The sequence below is a fragment of the Miscanthus floridulus genome, chromosome 1 (genome assembly GCF_019320115.1).
Source record: "Miscanthus floridulus cultivar M001 chromosome 1, ASM1932011v1, whole genome shotgun sequence".
Classification (NCBI taxonomy): Eukaryota; Viridiplantae; Streptophyta; class Magnoliopsida; order Poales; family Poaceae; genus Miscanthus; species Miscanthus floridulus.
The window spans coordinates 46,164,371-46,187,062 of record NC_089580.1 but is presented as its reverse complement, the minus strand read 5'-3'; the positions used below and the strand labels follow the sequence as shown (position 1 = coordinate 46,187,062).

The 22,692-nt window shown below is 46.3% G+C and overlaps 1 protein-coding gene across 2 annotated transcripts; it reads right to left on the bottom strand.

Moving 5' to 3' along the window:
• Positions 1-2,749: 2,749 nt before the first annotated feature.
• Positions 2,750-21,772, bottom strand: LOC136509880 (exocyst complex component SEC3A-like). 2 transcript variants are annotated; one of them, XM_066504494.1, is made up of 25 exons: positions 21,469-21,772; positions 20,233-20,309; positions 19,773-19,853; positions 19,603-19,670; positions 19,386-19,488; positions 18,147-18,304; positions 17,553-17,670; positions 17,277-17,381; positions 16,299-16,400; positions 16,084-16,221; positions 14,507-14,635; positions 14,341-14,421; positions 14,169-14,243; positions 6,890-7,063; positions 6,656-6,803; positions 6,506-6,570; positions 6,134-6,304; positions 5,951-6,030; positions 4,985-5,066; positions 4,393-4,490; positions 4,139-4,247; positions 3,989-4,057; positions 3,428-3,493; positions 3,099-3,188; positions 2,750-2,989 (listed from the first exon to the last, which is right to left on the bottom strand). In XM_066504494.1, exons 1-25 carry the CDS (start codon positions 21,638-21,640, stop codon positions 2,879-2,881), a joined length of 2,670 nt encoding a protein of 889 aa, XP_066360591.1. In that variant the 5' UTR covers positions 21,641-21,772; the 3' UTR covers positions 2,750-2,878. The 2 variants fall into 2 exon arrangements, 1 of the variants encoding a protein (XP_066360591.1); XR_010772575.1 differs by having other exon boundaries at positions 2,941-2,989; positions 3,334-3,493.
• Between the last annotated feature and the right edge of the window lie 920 nt (positions 21,773-22,692).

The window sequence follows — 22,692 nt, the reverse complement described above, 5'->3', positions numbered from 1 at the left end:
CCGTCGTCGGCGCTGGCCCGGTCCTCCTGGAACAGGGAACCATGTGGAGGCCGAGGATTCCCTCTGTAGCACTGCACTGCAAGTGCATGTGTATCTGTAGTCCGGGCTCCAGGTCCGGGGTGGGAGGTGCCGACCCATCCGACGGCGACGGCGGCGTCCTTTTCAGATGCTGAGCTCGCCGACGGTGCCCTGCCCGCCTCCGCCTCCGCCTGCCTGTCAACTTGTTGTCCATCAATCGATCAGCAACAAATAACATGGATTTGTTCCAAGCTAAGGAAGGGAAATTATACTCGTTCGTAGTACAGTATAGATGATGATGATGATGATGAGATAGTACAAGGCATCTCTCAGCTGGCTCTCTCATGGACGTCGTCGTGTCTCTCTGCAGCCGAGGATGAGGATGAGGTTTCCAGGTGAAGGAGCTGTGGCCAACGATTAGCCACACGCCCACACGCTGCCACATGGAGACCGGAGAGGTAACCAATCGTACCAGTCCGTGAATCACACAGGATTGAGCGGACAAAAAAGCTGCTAATTTCCTCCAAACTTCACAAGCATAGGGGACTGAGTGGACGAGATTGATGAGATAATAATGTCATAATGGAGGAGTCACCTTTTATGCCACAAACACCCCTTTGATTCATGAATCATGACCAAAATCAGGGAGGAGAGACTTGGACGTATGGTGTGAAGTGGGACCATGTTTGTGTCATCCCAAAACAAACCCCAACGTCTTTTGGATCGGTTAGCACTAGTTATTAGCTAGGACTAAAAATTAACTAGAATTAGCTAGGATCAGCCAGCTAGTTCAATAACAACTAGTTAGAGGCTTGACTACAAAATTAATCCTATGTTTCGATGGATTAGAGCTACAAAATAAGCCTGCATCAAATAAGTCCTAAGTTAAGGCCACTTCAAGGTCGGCCCTCTTGTGCGCCTCAACACTAGTTTGAACCCAAGTAATCTTTCACCGCCCTTTCTTTCTTCCTCTGCAAGTCTGCATCCCTGTCGTCCCTACCGCCACAAACATCCATCACTATCTACATTCATTGGTGGCCTCCCTCCTTCCACCGCCTATGGTCCTGTCTTTCGTGAACTCCTTGGGCAAAATTACCGGTTATCATTTATCACTGGTAATTGCCATTAGAGCGTCTCCAATAGTCTAGCTTAGAGCTAGTTGAATCAATAATCCCTAATTGGTGTAAAAAGCAAGAGACTATCATAGACTCAAGAGATAGTCTTGCACATTTCATGATGCATCCTTCTGTTATAGCATGATGTTCAGAGATACATGTTGTGGTCTCTTTCCTTATCAACTTAGATTTATCAGCTATGTTACCGTTATAGACGCTTTTAGAGGCAGACATGTTATACTCCATCCGTCCACAAAAGGATGCAATTTTTCACTTTTTGGGGAGTCATGCAATTTAAAATTTGACCAAAGTTATATTAAAAAGTACTAACATTTACGAAATTAAGAAAATATACTTTCGTAGTAAATTTAGTTATAGATATAAATGTTAACAATATATTCCTATAAACTTGGTTTAAATTAAACTACTTTGACCGGCACAAATCTGTTAGGTATGTTAGGTATATATGAAAAAAAGAAAAGAAAAATTGGCCAAAGTCCATGCCGCGACTCGCGAATGGGTACAGTAGTACTGATAAGCCCGGATGGATCTCCATTCTCAATTTTTCTCATCGATCTGAAAACCGAGGACACGCGCACCACATGGGTGGGCAGAAATGTAAATTCCAGGGATGCTCCTAACCCTAGGTTCGAGCTATAAATCAACAACAGAGCATTCCAGGAAGGCATGGCAGTCCAGTCAACAATCGCGTCCGCCGCCAGCACTCTTCTCTGCAACAGCTGAACAGCTTGAGCCCCCTCTCCAATTTTTCCGTCTGGTTTGTTCGTCTCTGCTTGCGCCTTCCTCTTTCCGTTGCGAACTTGATCCTCTCGATTCGATCTGAGAGACACCAATCAATGACGAGTATTTGTCTGAGACGAGAGGAATCTGTCTCGGATCTTGAATCTCTCTCCCCTTATTTGTATGAATTCTTTTGTGATTTGAAGGGGTGCGTGTATTCTTCGATGATCTGTTTCATTGAGCTTGCTCAATCTGAAATAGGAGTATTTTCTGATATTTCTATTTGCTTGTTGATTTTATCTTCTTTAATACTTGCGAGGAGGTAGAGCGGCCCTGATGCAGCAGTGATAGTAAAAGAATGACTCTTACGATCATGAGGTTCTTGCTTCAGCAGAGCACGGACCCTGATTACTTTCAAGCACTGTTGAGCTGCATCTCGCTCTTCTTTCCTCGCCTGATGCAATTTTTCCCTAAAAAAAACACCCTTTTATTTCTGTGTTCTTGTTTCGTTACCAGAGATGCTCAATTTCTAAGCTAGAAACCCACAACATATGAGACCACATTACGAACTCGAGACCAACATGTGATAGCTTACTTCAGCTGAACACCGAAAGTAGCAATGAACCCTCAAAACACAGGAAACAGAACAAACTTGAACAAGACAGCCTGTTTAACCGTGAATGGAATGGCAATTGGACAATGGCAGTGTAAAAATGAACACGTTCTTTCCGGTACGTTGGGTTGCATTGATATTGATGGACAATCTACAGGCAGTACCTGTTCAAGTACAATCAGAGGCTTGATGCGACACCGGAGCACGTATAATTAGGGAAAGCATGCCACGTTCACTTCTATACAGAGGAATACAGAGGACATACACATACACAGATACACACATAACCCAAAAAGGCCTAACGCAAGTGAGTGTGAGTGCAAAATTCAATGGAATGAATGGAATACATAGCTATTTCTCGGTGAAATAATACATGGTCCTGTACTTGTACCTAAAAACTAGCAAGGACTTCTTTCATTTCGTTGACCGACATGATCGGCTCATTCCCATATATCCGTGTTACCATCTGAACAAAGCTCTCGTATTTGTCCAAAAATTCCTTCTGCAAGTGTTGAGCAGATTACACAATCAGCTTAAATGTTCGTCTGAAGCAAAATGGGGACAGTACTGAACTAAACATCCATAATAATAGGCCGGTCAAAGTGGCTAACCTTGCACTTGTCCCACAGGGAAGGAAACAACTCATCAGAGGTCAGCGTCTTCTGCAACCTCCTGTACATGGCGCCAATCGACTTATCAATCTGCACGGTTTTACATTGTGTGAATTCACAAGGTCACCATGGGATGATGACACACCAGCCTCTTGATCAAACAAAATAATAGGGCATTAAAATGCTGTAATTTAGAAGACAATAATTCTGTAGCCCCACAAGGAAATATGCTCACAGCTTATGGCAAGAAGTGACAACTGCCACCCTACTTTGTAAAAAGCTCTGGAGTACAACTGATTCATGAAGCATATATGGGCCACCCTACTTACCCCAGATAAGCTGGATTTCAGTACCCTCCTTAGGTCAGTTTTTGACAACCCCAGCTGAAACGGGATCTGAGAATTTTGACAAAAAAAAATGTTAGACGGATTAATAGAAAAATGAATATTCAAAGTTCATTTATTGCCACTTCCCAATCATGAAGAGTACATGCAAACCACTAGAACGTGTAATGGGGGACTGACATCATGCCCCCGACACAGTATCAATCCATTTTGGGATTGCCGTCAAGGCATCAACTCAAAGTACACAATCGGATAATGTGGTAGACCGGAAATACACTACAATATACTCCCTCCGTCCCAAAATATGTGTCGTTTTCGTTTCCCGAGAAACAACTTCGACAAAATATATATTAAAAATATTAATATTTATGGTACATAATTGGTATCATTGGAAAGATCTTTGAATCTAGTTTTTTAATAAATTTATTTGGAGATACAAATGTTGCACGCATTTTCTACAAATCGAGTCAAACTTGCGGCACGGAAACCAAAAGCAACAGATAATTTGGGACAGAGGGAGTATATCATATAATAAAGTTGGCTCACCTCCTCAGCAGCAATGGTGTATGTCAATTCTTCAACTTTCCGATTGAATTGAAATAACCTCTCAAATTGCTGCCAAAGGTCCAAAAGAAATCTTAGATATGTCAGAGAGATACAATATACCCACAAGCAAGTTTGAATATGTTTACATACAAGATAAATGAGTGAGCTGATATGGCGAGTGCAAGCTACTTCATATGATTCACTGGCTTGATGGTAGAACTTTGCAAGCGTTGGCACAACGTTAGCCAAGTCATAAAGACTGCATCAAACATAATATATTGTTAGTTTTGTACACCTACCTATGCATTGAAGAATGAAAAGGCAAGGATGTATATAAGTGAAAGATCATATGCTCAACCATAGGACAAGCCCAAGTTAAGGAAAGATGAAAGAAGAAACATAACCTGTTCTGGAAAGCAGCATAATTCTCAATCAGCACAATATCAGCAGTTTTAGGATCACTCTGTGCAATTTTCTCCAAAGTTGCGAACATTGTGCTAACCTATTCCATAATATGGAAAGCGGTTTAGCCATATGGTGAAAAATAGAAGTACTCAGCTTACAAAATAATCTATAAAATACAGCTACCAAGTAAAATAGAAATCTTGCAACAATGCAAAATCTTAGGACAAGATCTTCCTTGACTCTAAACTGACTAATGGCAACGCTATGCCATGTATCTCTAAAATCTAAATTACATTCCCATTGGATATAGAAAGTAGAACTTAGGATAGTGCAATGGAAGAAATTTGTAAATACTTGTGTATATTTTCAGAGGGTAATCTGTTCACTGAAGACACCTTTCAATGGCACCTATAAAGCCATGGAGTCTACTAGTGTTGATAGGCGAGCAAACATCAATGAAACAACCCAAAGTATACCACATGCCATATGCTCATATACAGTACTACTAACATAAATTTATGAACTAAATCTGCAACATATGTAATACCAAGAATGCAAACGAGTGCAAGATTGCAAGGGAATGAAACTCACTAGCTTTGTGTATGCTTTATCAATTAAATCCCTGGACTGCCCTTGAATATACTGTTCCATCCGTGATGCAAGGACAGCAAATCTATATGAAACACAGAACAGTCAGATCTTGGTCTCTGTTTGCTACTTCTGAAAAGACTCTCGAGATATTAAAAAAAAAAGTCACAGTACACCCTGCAATAAGCACAATTTTCTCCATAGTGCTCTTGTTATCTTGAAGCAGTACTTTATCATATAATCACCACTGCCAAGAATAAGAGCACCGGAGTCTTGCTGCTTATTGCCAGTTTTTACGTTTTTGGGTAAGAGCTGAGCATAGGCAAAACATATGTGAGAACCTGCTGAGTCATGCCAATTTTATCCTATGTTGTTTTCACAGGGAATATAATGCTATAGACAATGTGTTACCACATTTAAACAAGGTTTTGCAAAGTACCAATGAGAATTGAGAACATTTTAACATGTATGTTCCTATGAATATTATGAGCTATTATGTATCTTAATGAAATCCAAAATAATTCTAGGAATTTGGTCTAAGTGTAACTAAATTAAAATTTAATAAATAATAATGCCAGACTAGGATTTAATAAGACAATAAACAAAAGGTGAGCCAACATGCATGGAATGTTTAATAAGCATTTCTGTATCAGAAAGTACTCCCTCCTTTTGTTTATACAAGGCATATTAGGATTTGAAATTGTCAAACTTCATAAATTTTCATTACCAACTAGTCAATGATATGCATGCTTAGTTTATGAAGTTTATATCAATAGACTACGACACTGATTTTGTAGTAATTAATGAGGCATTATATGAGAAATTGATGGTCAAAGTACACTTCGAAAAACTTCTTCAAATCCCAATATGCCTTATAAAAAGAACAGGGAGTAGTATTAAATTATAATACTAGGCGACTAGGCTGGAGTTACAAATAAGTCACAGTGCTAATGCATCCAGTACAAATACCTTGGAATGTAAGCTAGAATTCCAGTTTGCCGCACATTTCTTTCGTTACGCTCGATTTGATGGCACGCTTCGTCAATAAACTGAAACAAGAGAAGAAATAAAGATCTAAACAAGCAGTGGACACAAAGCCAGCCTGTAATGAATAGTTACACTGAGCAGCTTAGGCTCAGCAAGGGAACTAACCCGGCTGAACTGTACTGATATTCTTGATTCCAAATCATCAAGTAGTTTGCGAACAAATCCTGCAGCATCAGCTTTCTGTCCAGAAAGGTAGCGCTCTGTAATCCCATGCATTGAGATGCAACGCAAGGGGTCAATTTTATACGCCCAATCTACGACCGCATAGAAGTCTTCCTGGAATAGAAGTGGAAAAACATTCAGTCATTGAAGGAAGCTGCAGTACTGCACTATAATGTAGATATGAAGAAACAGAAGATTGCACATTTGACTTTAAATCAGAAGTACTTCATGTTTGTCCTATCAAAAAATATTCTTTTTTTCTTTCCGTCAGTATGGAAGACCGAGGGTTGCAGTGTTCTATATCATGAAATATACCTGGATTCCATCAAGTAATTCTTGAAGAGCTTCATTCAATGTACCCAGTTCAGCAGAGGTACTATCTGGAAACAGGATAACAACACATAAGAAATAGAGCATTAACATTACATCCACGAAACACATATTAGTGGGTACAAGAAAAGATACCAGGTTTCAGATCGTTGCCATCTGGATCCATAAGACCCAGATCATCATCTGCATCATTTCCTCCAGATTTGCTCTTATTAGCATTAGGAGAACCAGCTGGAACAAGTGCAGGTACTTCAAAGCACATAAAATGTGCAAAAAAGGAACTCTGCAAAGGTAATAGTTATTAGTTTGTCTATCGAGTAAAAACAAAGATAGTCACGTAGCTACATTTAATGAAAGAAAAGGAGCAACCTCATCCACAAGAAGTGGGATAAATATTGTAAGCATCTTTGAGTATGCATCCGAGACTGTTGAAGTATCAGCACTGCTTCCATTATGACCAGAGCCGCCAGAACCTTCAAGCCAAACAGCAGGATTCTTGGGTGCTTTTGTACTTGCACGAAGTTCATTGGCAAATTCACGTGCCTGAACCAAATTAAACAGTAAATTCCAAATTGTGAATCCTTTAAAATCAAATAAAGAAGGCAAATGGATTGTAAACTAGTTATCCATTAAGCAGAGGACTCAAAACAAAAACAAAAAAAGAACTGTTAAATGTGAGATGAAACTGTTGCTAAACAAACTAGAACACAAGTGGAATTGGGCTGCCAGAGGGCAGCTTGGCCAACAGGCCGCTTGGATTGTATTGAATTGCAATGCCAACTTGGATACAAGAAGATGCTAACCACTGCATATATAGGCAAGTGGTGTACCTACTCCTTAGCATATTCTAACTGCATAAAGCAGATGCTATGATTCCTACTTGGTTGCCAAGGCACCATGATCAACTTGGTTGCCAAGGAACCTGAAAATTACATGACAGTAAATAGTAAATAGCTATAGTAGGTAACTGGATACATTGAGGTTCAGCACTAGGCTATCACCCTCATTTCTCCCCCTTAGCCTTGTGCCCTGCCTTGGGGATGATCTGCTTCAAGCCAATTCTCCCCCTCATCTCTTCAAATTTGGCCCTGCCCAAAGATTTGGTGAGAATGTCTGCAAGCTGATCAGTAGTTGAGATGTGATCGGCCTTGATGCTTCCATCTTCCAGGCAGCTGCGGATGAAGTGGTATTTGATTCTTATGTGCTAGCTCCTCTCATGGAAGACTGGATTCTTGGCCAGAGCAAGCGCTGATTTGCTGTCCACCTTCAGCTCCACCACCTCGACATGTCTGCCGAGGAGCTCTGCTAGCAGCCTGGAGAGCCACAAAGCCTGGGTTGCAGCAGTAGCTGGAGAGCGCCACCACCTTCTGCTTGATTGATTGCCAGCTGACCAAGCAATTGCCGAGGAAGAAGAGTGTTCCACTCGTGCTCTTGCTTGTGTCGATGTCGCCGGTGAGGTCGCTGTCGCAGTAGCCGACAAAGTGAGCAGAGACGGGCGCCTTGGTGAAGACTGTAGTCGAGCGTGCCAGCGACATAGCGGAGAATGCGCTTGACAGCTTGCTGGTGCTCCACCGTAGGCCGCTCCATGAACCGGCTGACGAAGCCGACGGCGAACGCTAGATCGGGGCGAGTGTGCACCAGGTAGCGCAGACTGCCGATGAGGCGCCGGTAGTGTGTGGGATCGACCTCCACCGCCGTGTTGTGCCTGCTAAGCCTCAGCCGCTCCTCCATTGGAGTATGGGCAGGGTTGCAGCCAGCCATTCCGCCGAGCTCCAGAATCCTCTTAGCGTAATGTGTCTGTCGGAGGGTGATGCTGGTGGCATCTTGATGCACCACGACGCCGAGGTAGAAGCTGAGGAGGCCGAGGTCACTCATGTCGAAGGTCTTCTTCATCTGAGCCTTGAACGCCTCCACCTCTTGATCCTCTGCGCCAGTGATGATCAGGTCGTCGACGTAGACGCCGACGAGCAGGGCAGAGCGTCCACTGCCCCGCCGGTACATCGCCGCCTCGTGAGCACTTTGCTGGAAGCCCATCTCCTTGAGTGTGGCATCCAGCTTGGCGTTCCAGGCGCGCCTGCCGCAGGCCGTAGAGAGCCTTGCGGAGGCGGTAGACCTTCTCTTCTTCTCCGACGACGGCGAAGCCCGGTGGCTGCTGCACGTACGCATCCTCCTTGAGGTCGCCGTTGAGGACGGCCGATTTGACATCCATGTGATGGACACGCCAGCCCTCTTGAGCCGCCAGCGCGAGGACCCTAACGGATTCCATGCGCGCCACCAGAGCGAACACGTCATCGTAGTCCACCCCTCTTGCTGAACGAAGCAGCGCGCCACCAGTCTTGCCTTGTGCTTGATCACCGCGCCCAGCTCGTCCTTCTAGAGCTTGAACACCCATTTTAGGGTGATGGGCCGATGACCAGCAGGGAGCGGCCCCAGCTCCCAAGTCCGGTTCTGCTCCACCGCCTTGAGCTCTTGCTCCATTGCCGCCCGCCATGCCGGATCATCCTTGGCCTCGATGTAGTTGGCAGGCTCGCCGGCGTGTGTGAGGTGAAGCTCGGCGAAGAGGCGTTGAGGCGGCGGAGGCGGAGGATGGTCGCAGATGATGTTCGTCATCGTGCGGTACCGCAGCGGCTCGTCGTAGTAGTAGGCCTCGAGTCTGTCTTCATCATCCTCCAGGGGAGTGGCAAACTCCACTTGGTCTCCAGCCACAGCTGCCGCCGTTGGTGATGCCAGTGAAGCAGTAGGAGCAGCAGGGGACGCTAACGGTGGCGTTGGCGAAGCCGGCTGGGGTGTTGGAGGAGCGATTGCTGCCGATGTCCCCCCGGGCTCCCCCGGATTTGGTGACGGCGAGCGTGGTGCAGAGTGTGATGGCGCCGGCGATGTAGCTCCGTCCGCCATCGGAGAAGCACCTTGTGCTCCTCCGGCTCCTCTAGTCTTCCAGTACTCGACGATGAAGTCGCTCGCTGCTGCGGCTGAGCTGCAGGCGTCCGGGGTGGACCAATCCTAGTCGCGCCCCTCGTCGAAGATGACGTCGCGGCTGATCCTGACATGCAGCGTCGCAGGGTCTACGATGCGGTACGCCTTGGCTCCCTCCACGTACCCGATGAAGACACCGGGCTTGCCGCGATCATCCAGCTTGCGGAGCTGCCCGAGATCCTTGGTGTAGGCGATGCAACCGAATGTCTTCAGGTGGCCGACCGCCGGCGTGCGCCCGTGCCAGGCCTCGTAGGGGGTCTTGCCCTGCAAGCTCCGCGTCGGTGAGCGGTTGAGCAGATGGACTACCGTCATCACCGCCTCCACCCAAAACTTGGCCGGCATCCTCTGCTTCAGCAACGCCCGAGCCGTGGCCACCACGGTTTGGTTCCGACGTTCCACCACGCCGTTCTGTTGCGGCAAGTGAGGCACTGAGAAGTGGCGTTGGATGCCCTCACCCGCACAATAGTCGAAGAACTCTGCGACGGTGAAATCGCCGCCGTCGTCGGTGCGTAGCACCCGGAGCTTGCGGCCGCTCTCCTCCGACGCGGCCTGGACCTTCTTGACGGTGTCTGCAACAGCATCCTTGGACGGCAGCAGGACGGCCCACATGAAGCAGGACGCGTCGTCCACCATCAGGAGGAAGTAGCGCCGCCCTCCTGGAGTCACCGGCGTCATGGGCCCGCAAAGGTCGCCGTGGACGAGCCCCAACTACTTGTGCGCGCGGTACTGAGCCTGCTGAGGGAAGGGGCGTCGGCGCTGCTTCGTCGTGACGCAAGTGTCGCAACTTGCTCAGCGTGCTTGATCACCGGCATGTCGTGCACCATGGCCTGCTTGCCGCGCTGGTGCAGCGCCTCGAAGTGGAGGTGGCCTAACCGCTCGTGCCAGCGCCAAGCGTTGTCGTCCTTCCTCGCGGCGAGGCAGAGCGGCTTCGTGGCCTCAAGATGGAGAACGTAGAGGAGGTTGGGTCCGCGGTTCACCTTGACGAGGAGGCGCCCGCGGCGATCCCAGATTCGAAGAACGCCCTTGTCGATCTCCACCTTGGACCCGCCTTCATCGAGCTGGCCGAGGCTCATGATGGAATTGCGCAGCGCCGAGATGAAGTAGACGCCATGCAGGACTCAGTGCTCGCCGGTCTTGGCTTGGAACACGATCTTGAGCCGACGCCTTGAATCTCCACCCTTGACGCGTCGCCGAACCGCATCGAGCCACGAACAGAGGTGTCGAGGTCGGAGAAGAGCTCACGACGGCCGATCATGTGGTGGGTAGCGCCGTTGTCGAGGTACCAGCCATCTATCTTGTCCTCGCCAGAGCCGGTGTTGAGGAACGCATGAGCCCGGGGTTCGTCGATGTCGAGGCTGGCATCGGCCTTGGAGCGGAGGATATCCTCCTCTATTTCCAGTTCCAGGAAGCCGTGGGCGAGGAACAGAGTCGCCTCGTCATCATCCGCCTCTGCAAGATGCGTCGTGCCACCGTGCTCGCGTCGGGGCTGAGGACAGTCCTTCACTCAGTGGCCGGCGCGGTGGCAGTTGAGGCAGGTGTCGTCGTGGTTCGTCTTGTGTTCGTCGTCGGCGCCACCAGCCTTCTCTCCTTGCACGCCGCCGCCACATTCGCCACGCTCTCCCTTGGGCCTCTGCTTTCTGCCGCCGCGAGGTCGCCGACGGTGGTCGTTGGACGAGCTGGACGAACCGGAGCCGTCTCCTCCCTTCTTCTCCTTCTGCCGAGCGAGCCATTGCTCCTCGGTGTACATCAGCTTCCCGTTGACAGAGATGGGCTCGAACGGTGGTTCTTCCTCGAGATCGTCCACCGTTTTCAGCCTTCCGGCGACCTCCTCGATGGTGAGGTCCCGGAAGTCGAGGGTCTCGATTGCGATCTTCAGCTGGGCGTACTTCTTCGACGTCTGTCGTGTATCGATATCAGGGATACCCAAAGCAAGGAAGTTAGCTCCCACGCTGACTTCCCTGGATGGCTTGAGAGGTATTAAAAGGTCTCGCCCGACCCTAAGACTGCGGGTTCCGTCTCGCCCAAGGCCGCGGGCTTCGTCTCGCCCGACCTCGAGGCCGCGGGCTCCATCTCGCCCGACCCCTTGGGTGCGGGTTCCGTCTCGTCCGACCCCAAGGACGCGGTTTCCGTCTCGCCCAAGGTCGCGGGCTCCGTCTCGCCCAACCTCGAGGACGCGGTTTCTGTCTCGTCCGACCGGGACCCATACCGCCACCAACCACTACAGGTCCAAGCGTATGGGCCTGGGTCAAAACTCTGACGTCAGGGAAGAGGCTGGCACGCCTCAATGTAACATGTGACCATGATGGGCCATACCTGGGGATTCACATCAAGAACAGTGTCGGACGTGCCGGTGTTGTTCTGCCTAATCCTCGTACGTTCGCTGACAGGCGCGTCAGTTCACCACGACATCCGCCGGGACAGAGTGGAACGCCATGACCGGCAGATGACGCCTGCACATGGCACCAGTGACGAACAGGGCCACGACATAGAGCCGTCGTTGTTGACATATACAGGATCAGCGGGACCCGCATGAAGGAAAAGAACCCAGCAACCCTGGAAGCCTTCTTCTCTCGTTCTTCTCCTTTTCCTCCTCTGTAACCCGCACTTTCCCTTAGCCTATAAAAGGGGAAGCAGGACACCCCATGAAAAAGGGGGGATCTGGACACAAGAGCACGACACGAGCACACGGCTGAGCGGCAAGCGAGCTCTCAGCACCCGTTCACTCCTTCCACCAGAGACTTGGGATCCTCTCCCTTAAGCCTGGGCGTTCGGGTTACCCGATTTTTTCGGGTCGGGTAATTCGGGTAATAAAAATTGCTACCCGATATTACCCCCGAAAAAACACTACTCGCAAATTCGGGTACCCGATAATTCGGGTTCGGGTTCGGGTATTACCCGATATACCCAAATTTACAGAAAACAACAAACTACACTAAATTTCAGTAGCGATCTATACATAATTTCAGCAGCAATTTGTATAGAATTTCAATAGCAATTTGTAGAGAATAATATATTACAGTCACTCATTCAAATAGAGAGAATTATATTCTAATAAAGTGATAAGTTAAATGGTTCAGCTAACAACACATGATGAATACAAAGACAAAACAAATCTTTGGGTAGTTTGGGTACCGGGGGATATTACCCGAATTACCCAAACTAATTTCGGGTAATCAAAATCGCTATCCGAATTTGGGATCGGGTACCTCGGGTTTGGGTAATTCGGGTCCGGGTTCGGGTAATTCGGGTACGGGTAATGGGTATCGGGTATTTTGCCCAGGCTTACTCTCCCTCTCTCGCCTGTTTGTAACCCCTACTGCAAACCAAGTGTTGATAACACGAGCAGTAACGAACTGGACGTAGGGACGTTCCGCCGGAACCAATATAAACCCTTGTGTCCTCCGAGCACACCATCCGAGCCAGACGCGCAAATACAAATTTACTCGTCGGTGGTCCGAAACCACCGACAACACCGAACGAAGAAGCTTCTCCACCGCAAGCTCCTCGTCGAGGTCCTTGTCGCTGTGGCGGGCTATCTGTTGCTTCAGCGCGGAGAGGCGGAGGGCGAAGTCCTCGACCTGCTCACCGGGACGAAAGGCGAGGTTCTCCCACTCCTAGCGCAGCCGTTGCAGCGTGGCGCGGCGGACGCGGTCGACAACGATGTGCGCTGCGGCGAGGGGGTCCCACGCCTCCTTGGTCGTCGCCTTGTCCGCGAACGGAGCGCCATCTCCGGTGGTACCCCAGCGATGATGGCCTCGAGCGCACGCCGGTCGTCGTGGTATGGAAGGTCGCCGTACTCGATGGCGTCCCAGAGCTGGCGCGCCTGCATCTTCACCTTCATGAGCAGGCTCCACTCGTGGTAGTTGGTCTTGGTCAGCATCGGCCATGGTGTCCCCGTGCCGGAGTCCTTGTACACCGTCTGGACGGCCGCGGGTGACCCACGACAGCCTCCGCGTCCGCGACGGCGCTCTAGCGACGGTGACGAGATCCGGCGGCGCACTGGGCTCGGCGACGGCTCCCTGGGCTGCCTCTCCAACTTCGCGCGCAACGCGGCGGCCGTGTTGGTCGCTGCCTGCCTGGCCGCCTCGATCGCCTGCGCGGCTGCGGTCTCTACCGCGGCCAAGCGCTAAGCCCGATCGGCGCCAGGATTGACCACCGCTCCTCCGCCTGCGTTGGCAGCAATGGCGTCTGCTGCTCTCAGGGCGCGCTCGCTGCAGGTGGACATGGCCTCTGCTCTCTCCTAACCTGGCTCTAGATACCAATTGTTGCTAAACAAACTAGAACACAAGTGGAATTGGGCTGCCAGAGGGCAGCTTGGCCAACAGGCCGCTTGGATTGTATTGAATTGCAATGCCAACTTGGATACAAGAAGATGCTAACCACTGCACATAGAGACATGTGGTGTACCTACTACTTAGCATATTCTAACTGCATAAAGCAGATGCTATGATTCCTACTTGGTTGCCAAGGCACCATGATCAACTTGGTTGCCAAGGAACCTGAAAATTACATGACAGTGAATAGTAAAAAGCTATAGTAGGTAACTGGATACATTGAGGTTCAGCCCTAGGCTAACACCCTCAGAAACAAAACGTACATATTTGAAATAGATAAACAGCAAGAAGTGAAATGTATGATATCATATTAAGAAAACATTCCATTATCCATATCTGACCTCTCGTCGTAGTAGTAAATTAAGGGAATGGCAGTATGCCTTCCTTAAGGGACCTAAGCAGCTCTTGTCCAGACTCTGCAGTAAATTAGCAGCAAGAAATGATAAATGTGGCAATGGAGTAAAATATGTAATATCTAGGCAGATCCCTTGGCAAGATTAAGTCAATTATTACCTTTAAGTGCTGCAGAAGTCGGGCATATGTCCTGCATTTATACCTAAGGTCTGCATGATCAGGCCGCTTCAATTGTCCTCGCTGCTTTCAGTTAAAAGTGAACTCTGTAGGTCATCTCAAATGGTAAAGGGAATATTTACTTTGAAAAATGGAGCTATGAACAAACCTGTGAAAAGTAGCTTTTGTCACTAATCATGAAGTCTACCAAGCTGGAGAAGTAGTTCCGCAAAAACTCTGATGCTCGTCGAACAAAAGTTGTTTTCAGTTTCTCCAGTTCTGCCTTTTTCTCTCTAACCTGACAATATGTTATAAGTATTTTATCAGAGATGCACAGTTCTCAACTTTAAGCTACCACAGAGGAAAACTTAAATAGGGTTTATTAAGGAAACGGTTACACCCAAAGCATATTAAGCATAGTGGCTCTATGAAATACAACACTATTGATAGAAGCTCTTAAAATTTGTTCCTTATTCCTTAACCAGTACAGGTGGATGCCTTTACAAACAAGTTTTAACAATTTTATAATGTTATTCAATGTTCACAATGTCACAACTCTATAATGTTAACTATTCTGTAATGTGATCAATTCCATGTGGTTGGGTAAAACTGAACCTGATAAGCCATGGGCAGCCTTCCCGGTCACGGTTCATGGGAATGCACAGGCCCTATTTGAGGCTGCTGTAACTACGGAAGTCGGCAATGGGGCGAACACCAAGTTCTGGACTGATCGGTGGTTACAAGGGTCATCTATTAAGCTATTAGCTCCCAATTTATTTGCAACTGTACCCAAGAGGCGGATTAAGAAGCGTACAGTTCAGGAAGCACTAATGGACAATCAGTGGGTACAGGATATCCAGGGGCACCATTCTGTGGAGGTCCTATCAGAATTCTTGGACATTTGGGACTTGGTTCAGGAAACATTACTCCTGCCAGAGGTTGAGGATGTTCATAAGTGGAAGTTGGACATTTCAGGTCAATTCTCTACTAAGTCAGCATATGAGGCTTTGTTCCTTGGAGCAGTCCAGTTTGAGCCGAGCACTCTAATTTGGAAGAATTGGAGTCCTAGGAAGTGCAAATTCTTCCTTTGGTTAGTTGCACATAATCGATGTTGGACAGCTGATAGACTTGCTAGAAGAGGTCTTCCTCATCCTGAGCATTGCCCCTTCTGTGACCAAGAGGATGAAACCATTCAGCACCTCCTCTGTTACTGTGTCTTCTCTCGGCAATTCTGGTTTCAATTATTTCGCACCTTTGCACTCCCGGATATTGCACCTCAGCCGTCTGCCACTGGGTTCTTTGACTGGTGGCAACAAGCCGGTAGCACTCTTGACAAAAGAACCAAGAGAGGATTCAATTCATTGGTCATGCTAGGAGCCTGGATGCTTTGGAAGGAGAGAAATGATATTGTGTTCAATGGTGCCTCGCCTAGGATTGAGCAGGTGCTTCTCCTTGCACAAGAAGAAGCCGCTCTCTGGAGGTTGGCAGGCGCTAAAGGCATTAGTGAACTGGTCGCTGCTCGACCTGGGGTTTAGCAGCGCCTGTTGAGGGAGGTCGTCTTTTTTACAGTTTTAACTGGCGCGTATGTAATCTAGAGACGGTGTGTGTGTGCTGTCGTATGGCTATATAAGCTTTTTATCCCCTTTCTTAATGCAATGATACGCAGCTCTCCTGCGTATTCCAGGAAAAAAAAATCCATGCACTAGTAAATTGTAGCAGAAAACGAGAAAGATAAAGATAGCTCACAGCGCGCATGTTGACATAGCATGGGTCCAAATTAGGAACTTCAAGACTACGAATGGCCCCTGTCAACCATTCGCATGCCTCGACATTTTTCAGCATCCGTGACTCTTCAAATGAGCCTCCAGTTAATGATGCTGCAAACTGAATTGGGTATAAACAAATATAAATAAATATAAGACATTAATATAAGGAGATGAACATATTTCTCTCCATCATACCTCCTGTGGAATCCGCAGACGCTCAAGCAATTTATCTAGCTCTTCCATAAGTCCTTTGTTATTTACAGACTGCATCTCCAAGCCGTTGTTACGTGATTCAATCTGCAAAATCAGTTAGCATTGGACCAGTTAAGTGAAGTTCTTTCTTATCAGCATCTAGAAGAATATGTCTTCTGCTAAAAATTGACTGCAGGATCACAAAAACAGGCACAAGATTTAATTTTTCAGAAAGCAAGTCCAAGAGGCCAGGACGACGCCAAAGGAAGAATCCTACCAAAATTCTGAAACTGATGATAACTAGCAAGCAAGGATTCAGGACCTTCAGCTTCCAAGTGAGTATTGAGTTGATTCAAAAGACCTTGTACCTCAGGTGCTAGTTACAACTACAGAACTAGTACAAGTTGCTAGTGTTGCTCAGCTTGGCAACTCGTCTTTTTCTTAAGCTTTTCTGAAACCAATAAAGCCAGCCAGATATGTTCTCAGAAGGGTCAGACAATTAGGCCCGAGGAGCTAGAATTCTGAATGCATGTGTAGTCATCACAGTAGCATAATATGATATGTGAAGCATAGCACGGGTGGTTAGATCCTTTGGGTTTTGACTGGTAAATAATGGGGTTTGATCTACAGAGGGGCAGAGGAATATTTTCAATTCCAAATTGTAAGTTGTTCTGGCTTTTCGAGATACATAACTGCTGCTATGCACCTAGATATAGGTTATGTCTAGATACACAGTAAAAGCTATATATCTAGAAAAGCCAGAACGACTTACAATTTGGACGGAGGGAGTATATCCCACTGCTTTTCCCTTATCAGTAAACTTCCCATACCTGATCAGGCCCACACTAATCCCGGTTTTTAGTCTGTCTGGTTTTCAACTTTTCATAGCTATGCTTCTAACAAGTAAATCAAATAAACTAGAGAAGAAGTATATGTCCACTTCAAATCAGGCAGCTAACAAATAGAACTCCTAAAACATACCGATGCAATATCTTCTCTCATATGCCTCAGCTTCAGGTTGAAAATCCGTAACCACTCATCCATATCATCTACAGTTGCACTAGCAGCATCCAGACCATGCAAGACCTGAAAATCCAAGCAACTAGATCAGTCAATGGATAAGCTTCCATACCAAAAAGAAAAAATATTCACTCCAGAATAAAAGTGAGATGTGTAATGGCAGTCAGATGCTGTACTATATCATTATCAGTGCACAAAAGGTTAATACTACACCGCAAAGGAACATAGAAGCAATACCTCTTCTATTAAAGGCTCGCTTTCCAGTAATTGATATACATTTGCGGCCTCCAAAGCCACAAGCTCCTGCTTCAATCTCTCAGAGAACGCATCTGCTTCACCTATGCCCATAACATACCTGCATTACTTACGCTGGTAAGTTTGTAGTGCTACCAAAAGCATTTCAGCAATAGTAAGCTCAGATGCGAGTGATATGCAAACTAATTACACGTGGGAACATTGGGGGGATCTTTGGGCAGTGAGATTTTGTATGAGTCTAGTCTGGTCCTTCTAGAGTTCTAGTGCACGTAATGTTGCCCCATGAGATTGATGAGGCACATGACCGAGTCCCCTGATGTTTCAACAGGTATTAACATGGAAAACACAGACCAGGACTAGGTTTAATCTCAACAGAATTAGGGATGAACTCCTTGTATCATTAAAAAAATGGCAGATAAAAATTTTAAAAACTACAAAATGAACTACTAGAATGATATAGGTGTACTGCTAAAAGAACTAATAGACTAAGAAATAGTTGTTGTATGCAGTTTTGGTAGTATTTTTGCAATAATTAGGGAGCAAATCTACGTACAATAAGATATAGCTTGTGCTTACGTGTCAAGAAGTGCCTCCATGTCTTCTTCCTCCTCCTTTGCTTGGGACACGAGATCATTTTCAACAGTTACTGTTACTTTCCTCTCGGTCTGAGTAGCAACTGATGTTTCTTGACCATCTTGGGTACTCACTTGATTATCTATGGTCAGTGTGTTTTCCTGAAAAGGATTCAGGTTCATTAGAAAAAAAAAATCCAGACAGCAATACATCAAGGGGGCATATCAAGCAAAACCATCATTTTGATGAAAATGAGAAGATCAAATTAGTGAGCACCAAATCGATGTGAAATATTGCCCCAAAAAAGAAATATCTGTAGAACATATCAGGCCTTAATGTTTAAACCTTAAACTAAAAATGAACTAGGCATTGCAGAAACGAGAAAGTTTCTATAAATAGTACTTCCTCCTTTTCTTAATGTAGGATTTGCAAAGTGCAAACTTTAACTCTGTATCTTCTCTATTTTCTTTAACTTGTATTCCTCGAATAAAAAAGAGTTCTGTTGGACAGTGACCCGATCTTCAAAACATAACTTTGATCAGCAGTATCTATTACAATCTATTTACACAAAATAGAAAAAATATGGTATTGAGACTAGTTTTCAAGACAAATCTACTCATATCATTTTTCTGAAATACAATCTTGATCTTCCAGAAGATGTCCACATACAAATTCAAAAAGTTTGACTCCATGCAACCAACATGCCACTTTAGTGATTAGAGAGACCAGATGCTCAAAGATGTCTCCTTTCTTTCTTCAAACAGAAATCAGTTTAAAACTCAAATTTTAAATGTTCGTAGCACAAATGTAACTACGTTAGGCTTGTAGTTGTAGGAGAAGGCTTTGTCTCTCCATTGTGCATATTTTCTAAATGAAATGACACACAGCTCTCTTGTGTCCTTCGAGAAAAAAAATGGTGTGTGATATTGTGGACTTCATTTGGAAATCTTGCAGAACTTTGCATGTTGCTTTAGTGGTGCTTAAACTAAATTGATAGAAAATTCTCAACAATATTATGGTTTTCACCAGATTTGTAATCAATAAAAATAATTAAAGTGTACATACTATAATCATCACTTGCAGGAACTAAGTTTATTCTCAATTTTAAAGTATTGTAGTTGAAGATAGACAGTTTGTGTCAAATTAGTTCCAAGAAATCACTGTGTAACATAGGTATTCTATTTATTAGAAGCAATGAAGGCAGAGAGAGAAGTCATGGATAGAAAAGGTTTTAATATGCACCTTTGCCCAAAGAGCTAGCTCCACAATATCAATTCCAACAACTTTCGGAAGATAACTGAGTATCTCCTTGCACATGTTCAGAATACAAAAAAGTAGACGGTTTCTGCAAAATATATAGCAAAGAATGAGATGTAAAGCAGAGGAGACAAAAGAAGATGGATAAAAGTAGCAGTCTAGCAGAGTCTAATACCACACAGCAAACTTTCTAGGCAACAACCTGTCATCAATGTTACGCATCGTCCATTGTGGTGGGGCAACACTCTGACTCCTAAGGTTATCAAATCCCTGCAGTCCAGACATAAAACATAAAGAGTTAGTAATGGATATAATCGATGTTTTCTTCAAGTACTCCAAAAGAAGCATTACGAAAGAGATCAAAGTACATACCAGAACAAATGTACAACCACTCGGATCATTGGAAATAACCTCAACCTTTGTTAGATGTTTCAGCTTGTAAAGTTTGGCTGGCTGAAATAGAAGGAAAAAAAAGGAGAAGACTAAGTTTCTCGCAGCCAAGTAAGCAGTAACCTTCACCAAGAGCCAGAGGGGAAAAAGAACTAGTGCAGTATTTTATTGATGCAGGGGTATTACAATATGCAATGCTAGCTTGAGGTAGTGTTCATGATCATGCTCATGCAATCAATCATAAGAGGGATAGAAAACACAAGAAAGACAATAGTATATGTAATCATGTATGCAATGAAAATACACAGTGACCAAACAGTGTTCCATCTTTCAACAACATCTATACCCTCATGAAAGTTTAAGGCACCAAACAAGATAACCCCATTCCTGTGATGTACTGGACAATTATTAGATAGCAAGATTGTCAGTACAGAAAACAAACCTCAAGCACTGCCCCAGATGAATACTTTAATACTCGGAGAAAAGCTTTGTTTGCCTCGCCTCTTGACGATTGTTTAACTGCATGAAGCTAAAATTGTTCAGTAGTTGTTGCAAGCATATGTCTTCTACACTAACACAGTTACTACCCTAGAGTGACATATTTATTAATAGATGCTTATCATATGGCACCCAAGCTATAGCTACTGAATAGAAATATTAGCAAACTGCCACTGGCCACAGTAATAAATCCAAAGTAAACCAAATCATGTATTGGGCAGATAAAATGACTGAAGCATGATCAAGGATCATCTTCAAGAGCCAACTCATTCCAATTAGACTCTGGCACTACATCATTAAGCTCAATTTCTCTTCAAACAATCAAGCGAATGACAACTGCATATAGATCACTGTTTCTTTCACCCAAAAAAAATCTTGTCTCAGCTAGCTAGGGATCTACTCATACGAATATGCAAATACAGCAAACAATGCCTCAGTAGTCAGTCAGTACAGAGAACAACTGTCATCTGAACAAAGAAATCACTGTTGTTGCAACACTCGAAACCACCAGTTTCAGCTCATATGCTGAGCTCTCTCATAACAACGCCATTCTCAGCATGTAAGCTGGAACTGTACATCATCCCCTCTGGCCAACTGTGGTAGCTCCAGCTAACCTAAGAAGGACGTATCAAGCAGGTCCAGCACATCGACTTTGGCAGTTGGCAATTGCTCATCTTCTCTGTTCCTTAGTTGTTATAGTCAACCAATGTGTAAAGTTTAGGTTCCCTCGTTTGCACTTTCTTGATCTAGAACTTTGCGAGGTAACAGCTATTAGGCAAATTGTGTGCTCCTAAGCTATGCAAAGTGGATCCAGGTGTGGTGAATGTAGGCTACTCTTCGTGGTTTAGAGCTAGCGCCTAGTAGCTTGAGATAAGCAACACGGATCTCCTCGAGCCAACGGCAAGTGTAAATAACAGCATGACGAATTGACGAGCAAGACTTGGTTCCTTGTGGGGATCCAAGCGGCCCAGATCACGACCGTCCGGGCAAGAGTCGTGCTAGTGGCGATGAAGCAGCACGCCACCAATGAACTCGGTACAATCCTCTGAGGCAGGCACAGAATCCGCCCCAAGCTACCCAACTTGGTGTTCTCAGCAAGCCCGCCCCTCGCTCGCAGCGCAGCACAGCAAACCGAAGCGGGGACAGAGGTGAGGCGAGGAGGGAGAGGGAGGGCACAGACCGGTGAGCGCGAGGACGCGGGGCTTGGCGAGCCTGCCGAGCTTCTCGAAGATGCCGCGGCCCTTGGCGACGCGGATGGAGAAGGCCACGTCCTCCCCGCGCGCGCCCGACGCCGCCACGGCCGCGGCGCACGCGCGCCGCAGCTCGGCGTCGTCCGCGCTCGACTTCGCCATGACGCCTCGAGCCCTCCGCCGCGTGTCCAGGCACCCCCGGGCTCGCCGCCGATCTGAGGAGGAGGGGGCGCGTGACGCGGTGAGGGGGATAGGTTGGTGGTGGGCGTGACGGTGGCGTCGTCTCACGGGAGGGGGAAGGGAAGGGATTTAATCAGTCAAATCATTTTTCTTCGTACAGTAGTACCACCGGTAGTTGCGTGCGTGCTGCGGTTTACTTTTTACTGGGGTTTCCATTTTTACGGTTTTACCGGCGGCACTGGCGCGGGGGGGCGAGGGAGACGAGCGGGGCGGGGGTGGGAGACTTGCGGTGGAACCGGAACCGGCTGCGAGGCGATCGGTCGGCGGTCGCTGGTAGAGACGTCGAGTCCGTGCGCGCTTCAGAACTGAAAGTAGGGCTGTCCGCTGTCCTGATTCCTGAAGGTGAAGGTTTTCTTTGCCGGTAGATAGAAAAGGGGAAAAAACGGAGGTCACCAGCAGACGGGATTATATTATTTAGAGTTAATTATTGTATGACTTATTATCAGAAAATTTTCTTCCATTAAAATAAAAATAATGAATGACTCAATTTCTCAAAAATATTGCACAATCCGTCTCCCAAACCATTCAATTCATATTTATATTTAAATTTATACATATTTCTTCTTATCTATTAAGGAGTGAAACGTTTCTTCTGTCCTACTTTTTTTTCTCACAAACTGCCGGGGCAAAATACAACAAAACCTTAAAAAAACAAAACAAAAACAACCACCCTCAAAGAGGCAGCAACAAACATCATAGAACCACTGCCAGCGAAGCAAACCCGGAGCTACCGTTGTTGCGCCGCCACAACAAAGACCGCAGGAAGACGCCTTCAGCTGGCTATAGCTGCCGAAACAGTCCTGGTCACTGGCAAGCGTGAGCAGGTGCCTCAGTGTCGGTCTTCGTAGACCGCTTCCAGCTAAGCCGTCGCCGGCCCGCGCTGGTTGCTACCTGAAAGGATCAAGATGCCCAAGGGAGGGTGAATTAGACTAATTCTAAAATTCTTTGCAATAATTAAACCATACACTTAGTCC